Below are 17,500 nucleotides of genomic sequence, written 5' to 3'. Positions count from 1 at the left end.
AGAGTGCTGGCTGGCTGTGGTCAGAGTGCTGGCTGGCTGTGGTCAGAGTGCTGGCTGTGGTCAGAGTGCTGGCTGGCTGTGGTCAGAGTGCTGGCTGGCTGTGGTCAGAGTGCTGGCTGGCTGTGGTCAGAGTGCTGGCTGCGTTCCAAGCGAGTCGGGCAGCTTCAGACAGGCAGTAACTACAACACACTACAACATGCAAACAACATTTGTAATCATCCACAACCGAATACAGCAGTTCTTTTGCATTTCTGATGCTTGATTCTTCTCTCAGTCTGATGTGATGTCTTTTGTTTCTTGAAGAACGGCTACTACTCACTGGGGCTGTCTAGCTGGTTAGTCCCAAGACATTGCATTGATCTGAGAGGAGAATTAAGCAACGTAAATACATGCAGACCACTGTATCCTGTTGTGGATGGTTAAGACCTTTGTTTGTATGTTGTTGTTGTTGTGGTGTGGCTTAAAATATGTATATTTGCTACCGGCCCACGTGTGCCGTCTGTCTGAAGCTGCTGCTGCTCGCTCGGAACTAGGGGTGTCACGATGAATCAACTGAATCAATTAAAACCATTACCAAATATAACCTCTATAATCTATTAAAAAGGATCACATCACGCTGGATTCAACCGGATAAAATGTGCCCGAAGGTATGGATTCTTCTCACCTATCTCGATGTGATTTATCTAGACAACGCATATAAATTTGGAGTTTTCTGGTGTTGAATGAAGTAGTGGATGTATAGCCCACGTCCTGAGGGGGGGGGGGGGGGGGGGGGGAGCGAGCGAGTGAGGCCTAAAGGGGACACAAAATGCGCGTGTGTGTGTTTTGCTGTACTGTCTGGCACTTTACCTCTTAACCGGACGACTCAGCCCTGCTGGTCTCTGACAAGAACAAGTTACAGGTTGAAAAAACCCTCAGCTCGGAACTAGGCAGAATCTGCACATGGCTCGCTGATAACAAACTATCATTACACATGGGCAAAACAGAGTCCATTCTCTTCGGATCAAATAACAAACTCAGCAAGACCGACGGCTTCTCAGTTACAGTGGGTGACAATATTGTCACAAGGAAAGATGAAATTACCTACCTGGGTTCCATCCTAGAGGCTAATCTCTCCTGTGACAAAATGGCATCCAATGTAATAAAAAAAGTCAACCAACGAACTCGATTCTTGTACCGGATCTCCTCTCTGGTAAACAAGAATACCCTGAAGACTCTGGCAGGAGCACTCATTCAAGGGTACTACGACTATGCTTGCACCTCATGGTACCAAAGCACCTCAAAGGCGCTAAAAACAAAATTACAAACATCTCAAAACAAACTGGTCAGACTAGTTCTAGTTCTAGTTCTAGTTCTTTAATAGTTGTCATACAGAAGTACAGAATACTTTCATACAAAATGCTTCTTACTGTTACGCTCCAGAGACTGTGCTAGACAAGATAGTATCAAATAACATAATAACATAATATAGCATGAATTTAGAAGAAGAAAATGAGGTCACAGTGTTCGGTATAGACATATGTACAATGTTCTGAGTTACCATATAATATACAATACACAATACTATGCAGTGTACTAATGTACAGTACTATCTAGTGCAAAGCAGAAATGGGATGAGGTACAATTTTAGGTACAATTTACAGTAAGGTGTACGAGTTGTAGTGCAATCCTTCATCCATAAATATAAAGTGTGGGGAGTGGGTGCTACAGTGTGTTTGTTTAAAGTGGGTGTGTGCTATAAAGTGTGTGGAGTGGGTGCTACAGTGTGTTTGTTTAAAGTGGGTGTGTGCGTGTGGATGTGTGTGCTATGTGCGTTTGGTGGTTGTTGTTGTGTAGTGTTCATTCATTGTTCGTTTAGCAGCCTGATGGCCTGGGGATAGAAGCTACTTCTGAGTCTTTCTGTGCTCGCCTTGAGACTCCGGTATCGCTTGCCTGACCGCAGCAGTTCGAAGAGGCAGTTGTTCGGGTGACTGGAGTCTTTAATGATTCTCTTAGCCTTGCCCTTGCAACGCTTGTAGTAAATGTTCTGGAGGGTGGGGAGCCCCCCTCCAATTGTGCGTTCGGCTGAACGTGTCACTCTTTGTAGTCTGCTTTGGTCTTTTGCAGTGCTATTCCCAAACCAGGAGGTGATGTTGCCGGTCAAGATGCTCTCTATTGTACATGAGTAGAAGTTCTTAAGGATCTTCTGGCTGACTTGGAACTTCCTTAGGCGCCTGAGGAAGTAGAGGCGTTGTCGTGCCTTCTTCACCACACTGTTAATGTGTGTGGTCCATGTCAAGTCCTCGGATATGTAGGCTCCGAGGTACTTGAAGCTGTTGACTCTCTCAACCGGTGCCCCGTCGATGCTGAGGGGGCTGTAGTCCTTGACCCCCGACCTCCTGAAGTCCACAATCATCTCCTTTGTTTTGCTGACGTTCAGGGAGAGGCTGTTTTCCTGGCACCATCCCGCCAGGACCTTGACCTCTTCCAGGTAGGCCCTCTCGTCGTTGGCAGAGATCAGGCCCACCACCACTGTGTCGTCAGCAAATTTGACGATTGTATTGCTACTCCGCTGAGCCACACAGTCGTGTGTGTACAGGGAGTAGAGGAGGGGACTCAGAACACAGCCCTGGGGGGCCCCTATGTTGAGGGTGATGGATGAGGAGGTGCAGTTGCCTGCTCTCACCACCTGGGGTCTGCCAGTCAGGAAGTCCAAGACCCACTGGCAGAGGTCATAGTCCAAGCCCAGGTCCCTGAGCTTGGCTATGAGTATGGAGGGGACTATGGTATTGAATGCCGAGCTGTAGTCGATGAATAGCATTCTCACATAGTTCCCCTGCCTCTTGTCCAGGTGTGATGCTGCTGTGTGCAGCACATGGGATATGGCGTCCTCCGTGGACCTGTTGGGGCGGTATGCAAATTGCAGGGGGTCCATGTTGATGGGGAGGGAGGAGCAGATGTAGCCCTTTACTAGCTTCTCAAAGCACTTCATGGCTATGGAGGTGAGAGCTACAGGGCGGTAGTCGTTGAGGCAAGCAGGCTTGGATTTTTTGGGTACAGGGATAATAGTGGACTTCTTCAGGCAGGTGGGGATGACAGCCTGTTCTAAGGACAGGTTAAATATGTCAGTGAATACTGGGGCCAGTTGGTCGGCACAGACTTTTAGGACGCGGCCGGGGATGCCGTCCGGACCTTTTTAAAGGTCCGCCTCACCTCATGCTCTGTTACCCTGAACACTGCGCCTCCATCAGCAGCCGACCCCCCCCCCCCCCCATTGCCGAGGCTTGTGAGCTGGTGTTGTTATTACCAGCATCAAACCTCGCATAGAAGGTATTGAGGTCGTTTGCTAAGGAGATGTCACTGTTCAGTTTGAGGGAGGCGCCTTTGTAGTCTGTCATCGTTTTGAGCCCCTGCCACATAGCTCTAGAGTCAGCTTGTTCAAACTGGAGTTCAATTTTATCCCTGTAGCGCCGTTTGGCCTCTGACACTGTCCTCCTTACGTTGTGTCGCGCCACCTTGTGGTCATTCATGTTGCCTGCCACTAGGCCGTCATTGTATGCTTTGGTGCGCTCTCTCAGAGCTTCACGGACGGATTTGTCTACCCAGGGTTTTTGATTTGGGTAAACTTTCATTTTGGTAGTGGGGATTGTTTCTTTCACCCTAGTACAGACATAGTCCAGCACTGTCTCCGTGTAGGCATTAATGTTATCTGTGTCGCGGAACACAATCCAGTCTGTGTGGTGAAACACTGACCGGATCGTCTCTTCTGACGTCAGATCCCATTTCTGCACCTCTCGCGAGACTACGGGAGTACTTTTAATTCTCTGTCTATACTTTGGTGAAAGGAAAATGGATGCGTGATCTGACTTGCCAAAGCCACTATCAGAATGAGCCTTGTAGCCACCTTTAAATTGCGTGTAACAGTGATCTAGGATGTTACCGCCTCTGGTGTTGCAAGTCACATGCTGATAGAAGTCGGGCAATACCTTTCTCAGATTGGCGCTATTGAAATCTCCCAGTACTAAAATGGCGGCGTTAACGTTAGCCACTTGTATTCTATTTACCTCGTCGTGTAGTCTGGAGAGCGCAACCTTGTTGCTGGCTTGCGGTGGAATATACACTCCGACCAGGACGATCGCCGACTACTGCTTGACCTTACTCCTAGAACCCACCTCACCCCTGCCCACTTTGACAACCTAGGATGGCTTAGAGTAGACGACAGAGTACAGCAACTTGCAATGGGCCTGGTCTACAAGATACACTACACGACCAAGGTACCCATGTACATGTCAAAATACTTCCCAAAGGTCAGTGAATACCACGATCACAACACCAGAGGGAGCTCCACAAATCATGTTAAACCCAGATTCGGCTCAAATAAGGGACTAAACACGTTTCGCAATTATGCCACATCAATGTGGAACGCCCTACCCAAAGCTGTAAAGGAATGTGGATCACTACCCACTTTCAAAACCTCTCTCAAGGGACACCTACGGGAGACTGCAATTCAACACTGGCCCCTGTAAATATCCTAACCCAACCCCCTCCAATGTACAGTCATTTACCTAGTATGGTTTTGTCAATAGTCCAATGTACAATTTTGTTTGTTTGTACAGTGTCTCCCCCCCCCCCCCCCCCCTCAATGTACAGTTTTACTTGTTTATACAGTGTGCCCCCCCCCCCCCAACCACCTCCAATGTAAATTACCCAGTATGGTTGTCAATATCCCAACGTACCCAACCCCCCCCACCCAACCTCCTCCAATGTACAGTTTCTACGTCAAATGTATATACTCCCTTTTCTTGACTCCTTCTGTATCACAAACAGTACTGTATTTGCAAATCTGGTATGTCATAAATGTATAGATGTAGCAGTACTGACTATCTGTATGTCATGTATGTCATATATGTCCTGATGAATTGAAAATGGGGGACCCTGATGTAAACAAGACGAAAGTCTTTCTCTGGTCTGCATCCCCTTAACAATTGTGTGTATTGAGCTGTACTGTATTGTACCCATTCTGCAATCTGTTAATAAAGTTTTCAATCAATCAATCAAAACCCTTTCACTACCACACTACAAAGGGTTAGCCCTTTCACTACCACACTACAGAAGGTTAACCCTTTCACTGTCACGCTACATAGGGTTAACCATTTCACTACCACACTACAGAAGGCTAACCCTTTTACTACCACACTACGGAGGGTTAGCCCTTTCACTACCACACTACAGAAGGTTAACCCGTCTGTAGTGTGGTATAGTGAAAGGATAACCTTCCGTAGTGTGGCAGTGAAAGGGTTAAACAGCCTCTCCCAGTCAGACATGAAATAACTCCAAATAACCCTATCTGTATTCTTCACAGAAAAAAAGAGTCCATGGAACGTTAACCTTGTGTTGTATGTGGCTTAAACAATCTTAACCGGTTAAACAGTCAACAAAATGTTGAACTTGAACCTTTTTAGACTATCAAACTTGATCATAACAATGGTCTGAACTGAGCAATGCTTAGTCGTCGGAGCAGAATCTCTTACTTATATGACTTGTGTGACTCAGTCTCTCAAAGTTCTTGTTCCTTCCTTTTATAGACAATGGGCTTCATGCATGAAGCGATATAAGAACAGATTTCATTCTTAACTAGCATTTCCTCTTACTTTGTTCTTACCTGGGATTCAGCAACGTTTTCTTATTGTTGCTTTTTTCTCAGGCAAGAACAAATTATAAGAGTGGTCGAGAGCACTCTTACCGAAATAAGAAATTCTTACCCCAAAAAAATAAAAAGCCTACCATTGGTTAATTGCCCCCAAATACGACTTTAAAAATACAGAACTTTTCAATAATAATTATTATTATTATAACTTATTGCGTGCGTTCTGTCTGAAATGGATTATATATTGCTGTTAGAACAGTTATGCTCTGGCCGCCCAGGCCATTGATTGATTGAAGATTTTATTAACAGATTGCAGAATGGGTACAATACAGTACGGCTCAATACATACAATTGTTAAGGGGATGCAGACCAGAGAAAGACTTTCGTCTTGTTTACATCAGGGTCCCCCATTTTCAATTCATAATGACATTTATGACATACACAACATACAGATATACAGATATATATCATGACATTTATGACATGACATACAGATATGCAGTACTGTATACGTAGCATAGAACGCATATTTAGAGATCGTCTATATCAGTGGTTCCCAAACTTCTGTTTTATGCGGACCACTAGATTGTTATCAAGAACATTTGCGGACCACCTCGTATGCAAACAGTAAAACATAAATAAACAAACAACTGACTTAAACCCAGTAATACACGAGACCCTCTTCTTGGACCAAGTAGGTTTCGTCGATAGTCCAATGTACAGTTACCCCCACCCCGCCTACCCATCCCCCCCCCCACCCCACCCACCCAACCACCTTCAATGTACAGTTCCCCCCCCCACCCCACCCCACCTACCCCCCCCCCCCCCCCCACCTCCTCCAATGTACGCTCTCTTTTCTTTTTTAACTCTTTTTGTATCACAAACAGTGCTGTATTTGTAGATCTGGTATGTCATAAATGTATAGATGTAGCAGTACTGTCTATCTGTATGTCATGTATGTCATATATGTTATGATGAATTGAAAATGGGGGACCCTGATGTAAACAAGACGAAAGTCTTTCTCTGGTCTCCATCCCCTTAACAATTGTGTCTATTGAGCTGTATTGTACCCATTCTGCAATCTGTTAATACAATTTTCAATCAATCAATCAATCAATCAAGACCCGCGTCGTGGGCACTGCGTTCCGTTCTCAGAATGGATTTGAGAGAGATGTGTCATCCAGTTTGACTTGGAGCACGCACTGTACTATGCGCCAGTCATCATGCTATATATGCGGAGATATTCAGACTCTAGATCTATTTGCAGAGCCAGATGAGTGGCAACCTGTGCGATTGGCTCTTGACAACGCACAGTCGTTCAGTATTGACAAAGCCTACAGTACTTTGCTGGAACGATTCATTTTGCACGTACTGTATACAGTATGTGTGTATGCGCGCACAAAGCGCAAAGCGCTCCAGCGCTTGAATACGGCCGGGGGATCCGATGCAGACCCACGGCTCTCGTATTATAATGAGCCCGCGAGGCGTGTCTCTGTATGCAAATGACTTGCGCGAGAACGCGCATCCAGTTTAGAATGAGTGGGATTCACCATTAAAAAAACCTGGGTAAGAACAGATTTGGACTTTAAGAACGGCTTGATGAATGTGGCGGTGGCTTTTCTTATTGTTCTCTTAACAGACAGGTAAGCAAGAATATAAGAAAAATAATAAGAGAGTATTGTTGAATGAGGCCCAATCACTCAAAGTCAGCAATGTTACAGCAAACACAGTCATTTGACAGGAATACACAAAGGAAACACATATCTGTGAAATAAACAACATTTGGAAGATCCATCTTGATATGTTTCGTTTTCTGAAGGTGTATGGTAAGCCAGAGTATTCTACACAGCGAACAGCGCTGTCCCTGGTTCTGAAACAACAGTCCTGTCCTGTCCTGTCCTGTCCTCTTCTTTTTATATTTAGCCCAATATACGGGATGTCCTATATACGGGACAGTTGGCAACCCTAATTTCATAGCACTTTATGTAAAATATGCACATAATTCGTAATAGGTTGCCATTCTCATTGTGCAGGAGAATATTTCTAGAATATTTCTACAGCAGAATATTCCAATGATGCTTCCCACTAGTCTTTTGGACAAGCGGTTAATGAGTTATGAAAGGAAGCATGGCTAAATGGTGTGTGTGTGTGTGTGTGTGTGTGTGTGTGTGTGTGTGTGTGTGTGTGTGTGTGTGTGTGCGTGCGTGCGTGCGTGCGTGCGTGCGTGCGTGCGTGCGTAGAAGCAGTTGTCTGTACCACTTTTAAAACCAATGGTGGAGTTTCATAAAGCTACTGTGAGGTCATGTGGGTCATGTGAGGAGTCCACAATACAACGCAGCCGGCTGTAATGTGGATGCCTTCTAGCCATTACCCATGAGTAACCACTCCACAAACATCCCATGCAAGGCAAAGATACACAGCACCCTCGAACTTACAACTCATTTACCAGATCTACTTTTATTTTTCAAAGGTTATAAATCTTTAAAGACACATCAAATATCAAAACATACACATACCTTTGACTCAGAATTGTGAGTGTGTGTGTGTGCGTGCGTGCGTGCGTGCGTGCGTGCGTGAGAGAGCACAGAGCACGGGGTCTGGATAATACCATGCCATTGTCTTCCTCTGCATGAAACAGCCTATGATCTACATGTTTTTTCTAAGTCTCTACATGTGTTTAGATTGCAATCTCACGACGTACCTCAAAGTCTTTCCTATTCATTCTCTTGTCTTTGGTTTACTACAAACTGTCAGGGAGAAGCCCTGTGTTTACTAGCACCTCTAAACCTGCTCAGTCTGGTCTATAAAGTGCCATGCCGTCATGTCTCCCCCATCCAGGTCTGAGCAACATCATCGGTGTCATCGTGTACATCTCGGCCGCGCTGGGGGACATCTCCCCCAAGAAGGACGAGGACAAGAAGTGGCAGTACTCCTACGGCTGGTCCTTCTACTTCGGAGGCCTGTCGTTCATCATGGCCGAGATGGTAGGCGTCCTGGCCGTCAACATCTACATCGAGAAGAACAAGGAGCTGCGCTGTCGCTCGCGCACCGACATCTTCAAGAGCACCACCCACGCCATGCTCCGCCTGCCCAGCTACCGCTTCCGCCGCCGCTCGCGCTCCTCCTCCCGCTCCACCGACCCCTCGCGCTCCCGAGACCCCTCGCCCGTCGGCGGGGGGGGCAAGAACTTTGGCCTGCCCCCGTCGGCGCTCCTCTCCCAGGGTCCCATCTCGGTGTCCACGCTGCCCAACCCCCACTCCCGCTCCCACACGGCCCTGGCCGGGGGGGGCGACATCTCCCTCTACACGCTGTCCCGCGACTCCAAGCTGGCGGGCCTGCCGCCCATGTACGGCACGGTGGACCGCGCCACGCTCTACCAGCTCCACAACTGCTTCCCCAAGGACGGCGGCGGGGGAGGGGGGGTGATGATGAGCGGCACGCTGCCGTCGGTCAAGTCCCACAACCCCGCCAACTCCTCCAACTCCAACGCGCCCATGCCCAACTCGGTGGGCTCCGGCCCGCCGCCCTTCTCCTCGTCCACGGGGGAGCGGGGGATGGGGACTCTGGACAGACTAAAGGGAGACAGGGAGAGCAACTCCAACACCCTCAATAGGAAGACAACGCCGGTGTAGGGAGAGGAGGAGACGAGAGAGGGAGGGAGGGAGGGAGGGAGGGAGGGAGGGAGGGAGGGAGGGTGGGAGAAAGGGAGAGGGTGGGTATTAGTGAGAGAGGGGAGAGAGGATGAAGCAGGCACTGGTGTTTTGTAGCACTTCAGAATAAGGGAAAGGATAGCAAGCCTTCACGGTCACTGTTATAAATAGTCTACTAAGAGTAATAACAGAAGAGTGATAATAACAACAACAATGAACTTTCACAATAAAACTATTTTGATATTTTAATGCGCTAGAAATGATTTATTTTGTTAATGATCAAACGCAATTAACCTTGGGCTATTATGGGGGGGGGGAAGTTCCACGTATTATTTTATTTTGTGCAATATTACTGCTGATTTAACCAGATAATCTTTATTGTTGTTGTGATTATTCTTAGCGTTATTACAAAGCTAGCTCCGTTTGCAATGCTATAAGTTTGGAATGAAGATTCAATTTTCATGATTCAAATCTTTCTTTTTTTTTTTACTCTGATTTCGGATCTTGACGACTTTTACTGTGAATTTCTTCCTTGCAGACCCACTGGTCTTGTCAGTGAGCTGTTTTACTGTGTCAAAGTGTCAAGCATGACTGTGCACTATGTGAGAGAGAATAAGAGAGTAATTATTATTATTATTATTATTCCCAATTAGATGATTTTTTTCAACCTTATTTTGATTTTATAACCGTTTATAACATGACGTGGGATGTGAATACTGTACATTGTCTTCCAATATTGTTGACGAATGCAACGCAACAATAAGGCGAGTGACTGACTGAGACGGCTGACCAGCGTCAGTGTTCTTCACTGTACAAGTCTTGACTTTTTCTATGGGTCTCTTTGTTCGTCCTATTTTCATTCTCCTCAGTGTTAACAGTAGTACCAGTAGCTGTTGTCGTGTTGAAGATGTTTGTTCTTGGGCATTAACAGAAAAAGCTCCGTCTTGAAGGAGCAGAGAAAAGAGACATAGAATATATTTGTACAGAGTCCGGGTAAAAGTTATTGCCTGAGCAGAAGAGAAAAAAAATCGTACTCATCTTTTCTATGGAGAGTCCCAAAGTAAGTTCCTTAGAACAGACATGCAATTCATTATTTCCAAAGGCATCGGCAAAAAAATATACTGTATGTGTGTGTGTGTGGGGGGGAAGAGGGTTTAAATAATAATAATAAAAAAAAAAGAAACACAATAGAGAGAACTTTTGAAATAATACATGTACATTGTAATTTATGCATACATATATTTGCAAAATCTATAGATACTTTCTTTGGGACGACTGATCAGTCCGGGTGTGTACTTTTGGGTGGGGAGGGTTTGGGGCGAAGACTTTTCCTTTCCTGTGTACAGGTTCAGGCTGCCCCCCTCTCCGTCCCTCATCCCGCCCTGCTCCTCCCCGCTTGCCCCCCCCCCCCCCCCGACCTTATTCGGTCACGTCGTTAGTGTTATCCCTTCTTTTGTCACACGACCAATAACAGAATCACCACGGAGATGACCCTTAACCTCCCCAAAGATTCTTTCACTGTGCTCCCCCCCTGTGACTCCTAACACACTTTGAACTCTTGAACTCCTTTTTTTTTTACCCATTCTGTTTATGTTCATGAGAATGTACACACGGCAATTGTCCTCTGTCCCGAGAGCAGGCCGCAGAGGTCGAGCCACGGAGCACCCTGTGACGCTACAGAACGGAGACAACGGAAAACAACAACAACAACAACAACAACAACAACAACAACAACAACAACAACAACAACAACAGAAAAACGCTTCCAGATTCTAGACCTTTTTTTTTATTTTGTTTATGTTCGATTTCATTTGAGAAAAAGAAAAATGTGACAAAACTGCGCACAGATAGCATTTATGTGGGCAGTATGAATAGTATGTAGTTGAGAATAGATATATCTAGACAAATGATTATGGTTTATCTAAATGTGTGATAAACTCAAACACTGTATTGCACGAAGTTTATAGAAAAAGAAAAAAAAACAATAACAGACATATTCACAGACTGTTGTCTTTTGTTTCTTTTCTTTTTTATTTTTTTTTGCTTGAAAGGAGGCCAGCGTCTCTTTACTGAAACACACAAACACTGAGCATGAAGTTCAACTTGCCACGGGATATATATATATTACTGTTAATAAATATTTCTTTCAAATATGTTTTATTTGAGCAGATATCATCACACATACAGATAGAGTTGTCGATTGCTCATTTAAGAATATGTTCTGGAAAACAGCCATAAAATAATAACATCAATATCAAAGAAAAGGTATGTTTATACATATTTCAACAATGCTGTAACAACATGCACCCAGGTTTTATCACATCTCCCCTTAACATAATGTGATATAGTGTGATCACACTGTGTGATCCTAATCTCTCCGGCTCTCTTCAGTGGGCTGTCATTGGGTGAACGCTCCCTGTGTGGCTTAGTTATCAAGTCTCTGAATGCCATTCTCTCTACATAATGCTGTGATGAGAGACATGAGGATATCAGGCAGGGGGACGGTGATGCCAAACCAACACATGCCACACTGGTCTACATCAAGAATGATACAAATCATTCTGTACATCATATATCATGATACAAATCATTCTGTTTATCACACCTCATGATACATATCATTATGTACATCGTAGGCTACCTCATAATACATATCATTCTGTTTATCACACCTCATGATACATATCATTATGTACATCGTAGGCTACCTCATAATACATATCATTCTGTTTATCACACCTCATGATACATATCATTATGTACATCGTAGGCTACCTCATAATACATATCATTCTGTTTATCACACCTCACGATACAAATCATTCTGTTTATCACACCTCACGATACAAATCATTCTGTTTATCACACCTCACGATACAAATCATTCTGTTTATCACACCTCACGATACAAATCATTCTGTTTATCACACCTCACGATACAAATGTTTTTCCCTTGAAAAGAGGGCAGGAGGGTTTGAGGGTCAACTGAAGCCTTGCTCATCCCTGAGGTTCCACTTGTGCAGGTGTTCTGTGAAGGACTGTCCCATTTCCACACACAAACGTGTAGCTGGAGCTCATATAGCGCTTGTTGTCACACAGGCTCCTCAGAACTATTAAACAGCTATATATACAGCTAGGATACGGTGTCCTCTCTGTATTCAGTTTCTGCCCACTGGGAAATGGGAGTGTGTGTGTGTGTGCATGTTCATGTGCACGTGTTTGCATGCGTGTACATGTGTGTGTGTCTGTGGCTTGCCTTGCATGTGTATGCATATGCCTGTATGTGTGTGCATGTGTCTATGGGAGTGCATGCATACTGTATGCCTGTGTGTGTGTGCGTGTGCGTGTGTGTGTGTGTGTGCGTGTGTGTGTGCGTGTGTGTGTGTGTGTGTGTGTGTGTGTGTGTGTGCACTTGCTAGGATAACCCGCTGCTTTGCACACTGTAATGGCCGGTGATGAGGAAGAGGAGGGTTGGGAGAGGAAGTAGGCTTTGGGACCTCGGTGCACTGACTGACCTGATGGCCAGGTCGGCTGCTGGGACCAATAGAGACGGCCCCCAGTGGGAGGGAGGGAGGGGCGACAGGTCGGCTGCTGGGACCAATAGAGACAGCCCCCAGTGGGAGGGAGGGAGGGGCGACAGGTCGGCTGCTGGGACCAATAGAGACAGCCCCCAGTGGGAGGGAGGGAGGGGCGACAGGTCGGCTGCTGGGACCAATAGAGACAGCCCCCAGTGGGAGGGAGGGAGGGGCGACAGGTCGGCTGCTGGGACCAATAGAGACGGCCCAGTGGGAGGGAGGGAGGGGCCACAGGTCGGCTGCTGGGACCAATAGAGACGGCCCCCAGTGGGAGGGAGGGAGGGGCCACAGGTCGGCTGCTGGGACCAATAGAGACGGCCCAGTGGGAGGGAGGGAGGGAGGGGCCACAGGTCGGCTGCTGGGACCAATAGAGGCGGCATGTAAAGTGATGAGCCAAGGTCAGGGTGAGGGAGGGGCGGACATAGTTGAAATGCATGTACTGTATAAGGTTTCCCAACCTCTGCAGTGAGATGCACTTGGATGAGCTATGGTCTAATTATAGGAGAAGGTTGGGGGGGGGGGGGGGGTAAAAGTGAGTGAATGTCAAGTTTGAGGGTAGAACAGGTGTCACATGCCAGCGACAAACAAATGAGGGGCAATCAGTTTACGTGAAATTTCTTTATTTGATAAGTGAAACTAGTGAGGCGTACACACAGGGTAAATAAGGACATAAGCACAGCACTTTCTTTTTTCTTTTTCTTTTTTTTTAAATAACATATTGGCAGGGTGGGATCACGTGACCATCTTAACATACAGAAACTAAAACATAATGGCTGAATTGATGCTATAATTCTCGGCGAATAGGTTGAATACGTGCAACGACACTACACACCACAGTGAACAATTTAAGTAAAATATAAACACATACATTTTATATATACAGAGGGAGTTGTGCTTATAAAACGAGTCTATACAATACACTATGTGATGTACAAATTGGTATTTTAAATTCTTCTCACAGTTTAATTCATTCAAACATACATTCGTCTCAGGTATTGAAGTATCATTCGCCCAACAACACAATTGAAAACACACAGATAATAAATATTCAGTAAAATTATGAAATACGGTAACAGCTTTTTCTAAGTTTTTTAAGTGTTCAAAAATCTTAATTCATAGTATGTTTTATATTATATTGATGATATTCATCTACCCTGTTTGCAGGGCAAGGCATCGCATGTTGCAACTTGCTTATATTATGGCAGAGTCACCACCTGGAAATGCTACAGTAGCTCCTTACTAAACCTTACTAATTGTTTGTCACCATGGTGCCCATTCATCTGGTATGAAGGTCAGTATCATTATGGGATATTTTTTTTTATATACCTTGATTTACCCAGGGTAGGTTCGCTGAGCACGGGTGCTCTATTTCAGCAACGCCCTGCTTCACACTCTCACAGTTCCATTCACACCTGGGAGCTGCCCAGTACAACCACAGTCTGCCACCTGGGAGCCGCCCAGTACAACCACAGTCTGACACCTGGGAGCCGCTGCCCAGTACAACCACAGTCTGACACCTGGGAGCCGCTCCCAGTACAACCACAGTCTGCCACCTGGGAGCCGCCCAGTACAACCACGGTCTGACACCTGGGAGCCGCTGCCCAGTACAACCACAGTCTGACACCTGGGAGCCGCCCAGTACAACCACAGTCTGACACCTGGGAGCCGCTGCCCAGTACAACCACAGTCTGACACCTGGGAGCCGCCTGCCCAGTACAACCACAGTCGGACACCTGGGAGCCCGCCCAGTACAACCACAGTCTGCCACCTGGGAGCCGCCCAGTACAAACCACAGTCTGACACCTGGGAGCCGCTCCCAGTACAACCACAGTCTGACACCTGGGAGCCCGCTCCCAGTACAAACCACAGTCTGACACCTGGGAGCTGCCCAGTACAACCACAGTCTGACACCTGGGAGCCGCTGCCCAGTACAACCACAGTCTGACACTGGAGCCGCTGCCCAGTACAACCACAGTCTGACACCTGGGAGCTGCTGCCCAGTACAACCACAGTCGGACACCTGGGAGACCGCCAGTACAAAAAACCACAGTCTGACACCTGGGAGCCGCTGCCCAGTACAACCACAGTCTGACACCTGGGAGCCGCCCAGTACAACCACAGTCTGACACCTGGGAGCCGCCCAGTACAACCACAGTCTGACACCTGGGAGCCGCCGCCCAGTACAACCACAGTCTGACACCTGGAGCCCGCTGCCCAGTACAACCACAGTCTGACACCTGGGAGCCGCTGCCCAGTACAACCACAGTCTGACACCTGGGAGCCGCCCAGTACAACCACAGTCTGACACCGTTGGCCACTGAGCAACTCCACTGGAGCAGTTGGGGGGTTAAGTGCCTTGCTCAAGGGCACTTCGGTGGTTGGTATTGAGGGACTTTCCTGTCCAGATTTCTCCTGCCTGCCCGCCCGGGGGATCGAACCAGCAACCTTATACAGTCACACAAGCCATTTCTGGAACCTTTAGGCCAATGCTGCCCCCCCCCCCCCCCACACACACACACACACACACACACACACACACACACACACAGACACACACACACACACACACACACACACACACTACGGCCCGACACAAGGATGAGATTATACATTTCATGAAATCTACTGAAACGGACGACTGTATTCTGTGACTTTAAACCTTCAGACTTTAAAGATCCTAGGCTTCCCACGGTTCCTTCTAATATATCACCCATCTCTCCCCTGGACCAGGGGGTGGGCAGAGGGGCTGAACTGTAACATTTCTCCCCTGGACCAGGGGGTGGGCAGGGGGCTGAACTGTAACATCTCTCCCCTGGACCAGGGGGTGGAGGCAGAGGGGGCTGAACTGTAACATGTCTCCCCCTGGACCAGGGGGTGGGCAGAGGGGCTGAACTGTAACATGTCTCCCCCTGGACCAGGGGGTGGGCAGAGGGGGCTGAACTGTAACATGTCTCCCCTGGACCAGGGGGTGGAGGCAGGGGGCTGAACTGTAACATCTCTCCCCCTGGACTAGGGGGTGGAGGCAGAGGGGCTGAACTGTAACATGTCTCCCCTGGACCAGGGGGTGGGCAGAGGGGCTGAACTGTAACATGTCTCCCCTGGACCAGGGGGTGGGCAGGGGGCTGAACTGTAACATCTCTCCCCTGGACCAGGGGGTGGAGGCAGAGGGGCTGAACTGTAACATGTCTCCCCTGGACCAGGGGTGGGCAGAGGGCTGAACTGTAACATGTCTCCCCCTGGACCAGGGGGTGGGCAGAGGGGGGCTGAACTGTAACATGTCTCCCCCTGGACCAGGGGGTGGAGGCAGAGGGGGCTGAACTGTAACATGTCTCCCCTGGACCAGGGGGTGGGCAGAGGGGCTGAACTGTAACATCTCTCCCCTGGACCAGGGGGTGGGCAGAGGGGCTGAACTGTAACATGTCTCCCCTGGACCAGGGGGTGGGCAGAGGGGCTGAACTGTAACATGTCTCCCCTGGACCAGGGGGTGGGCAGAGGGGCTGAACTGTAACATGTCTCCCCTGGACCAGGGGGTGGCAGAGGGGCTGAACTGTAACATGTCCTCCCCTGGACCAGGGGGTGGGCAGGGGGCTGAGCGTTGATTTAATCAATGTAAACGAGTAAATAACAGTTTCTTAGGTCTAATGTCAGTGTGTTTGTACCTTATTATAATATTCAGGTTAGTTTAGAAATCCCTTCTCAGATAGTTACTTTGCAATCAGAATAGAAACAACTAGAATATCTAATCTAACTTCTCTGGAACTCATAGAATGGCCAAGAATTGTGTTGTGAAGGAATTGTGTTGTGAAGGATTAATTTTTGGCCCGTGGGTCCTACGTTGGAAACCCTGCCCCTAGCCCATGGAGGTGAGGCCACCTGAGGTATGCAGTGCACGGACGGACATGTCAACCCCCCCCCTGCCAGTTGGTTGGTGTCTTTCCATTCTGAATCAAATGGAATATTTGATCTTGCCATAGGTCTTTACATAGATACAGCTTGATGTGACAGCAAATGATACAAAAGGTTTAAAATGTTCTCATTATTTAAAACAACCAAATACATCATTGAATATGTAATACCCTTTGCTCCGCAGTGGTCCTAGACTCTGTAGCCTATAGCATGCTATACAGTGCCTTGCAAAATCTGGTTAAAAATTCATCAATAAGCCTTCACTTACTTCTCAGAAGAGGTATATCAGTTCTGTTTTTCTCTTAGTTACCTAGATTTGCCTATTAACTAATTGCTTTTAGTATTCTTAACATTTTGTGTAATGCTTTAGGATTTATTATATATATATATATATATATATATACTTTTGTTGCTGTTCAAAGTTGATTGAAGAACAAAAGATAATTAGCTGTGAATTTCCACCACATTTTATTTGTCACGTTTTGATCATTGAGATCATGTTTCTGTGTGGTTCCACAACTATGTGGGCAGTATACCTGGCATAGCATTAAGTAAACAATTAGAGCTACAAGTCATTGACCAGTTAGTCTGTTATCAGTCAGTCAGTCTGAAGTATTCTTGTCAATCACTCCATCAGTAAACAAACAAAAACAACAACATTCTCAACTCACTCGATTCCCTGTAGGGGCTGCAGCATCTGTCAGGTTCTGTTCATTGTTTTCCGCCCATCTGATTAAAAGACC

At 46.9% G+C, this 17,500-nt stretch overlaps 1 protein-coding gene across 1 annotated transcript in view; it reads left to right on the top strand.

The window, feature by feature from the left end:
• Positions 1–9,258, top strand: part of cacng8b (calcium channel, voltage-dependent, gamma subunit 8b) — a gene marked incomplete at both ends in the record, with an annotated part of 21,474 nt that extends 12,216 nt beyond the window's left edge. The window contains 1 exon segment of the mRNA XM_084336741.1: positions 8,465–9,258. Coding sequence (XP_084192867.1) covers positions 8,465–9,258 — 794 coding nt within the window.
• Between the last annotated feature and the right edge of the window lie 8,242 nt (positions 9,259–17,500).

The sequence above is a fragment of the Notolepis coatsorum genome (assembly GCF_963971535.1).
Source record: "Notolepis coatsorum genome assembly, chromosome: 19".
NCBI lineage: Eukaryota > Metazoa > Chordata > Actinopteri > Aulopiformes > Paralepididae > Notolepis > Notolepis coatsorum.
The sequence above is the reverse complement of the archived record's forward strand: the minus strand, read 5'-3'. Positions and strand labels throughout refer to the sequence as shown.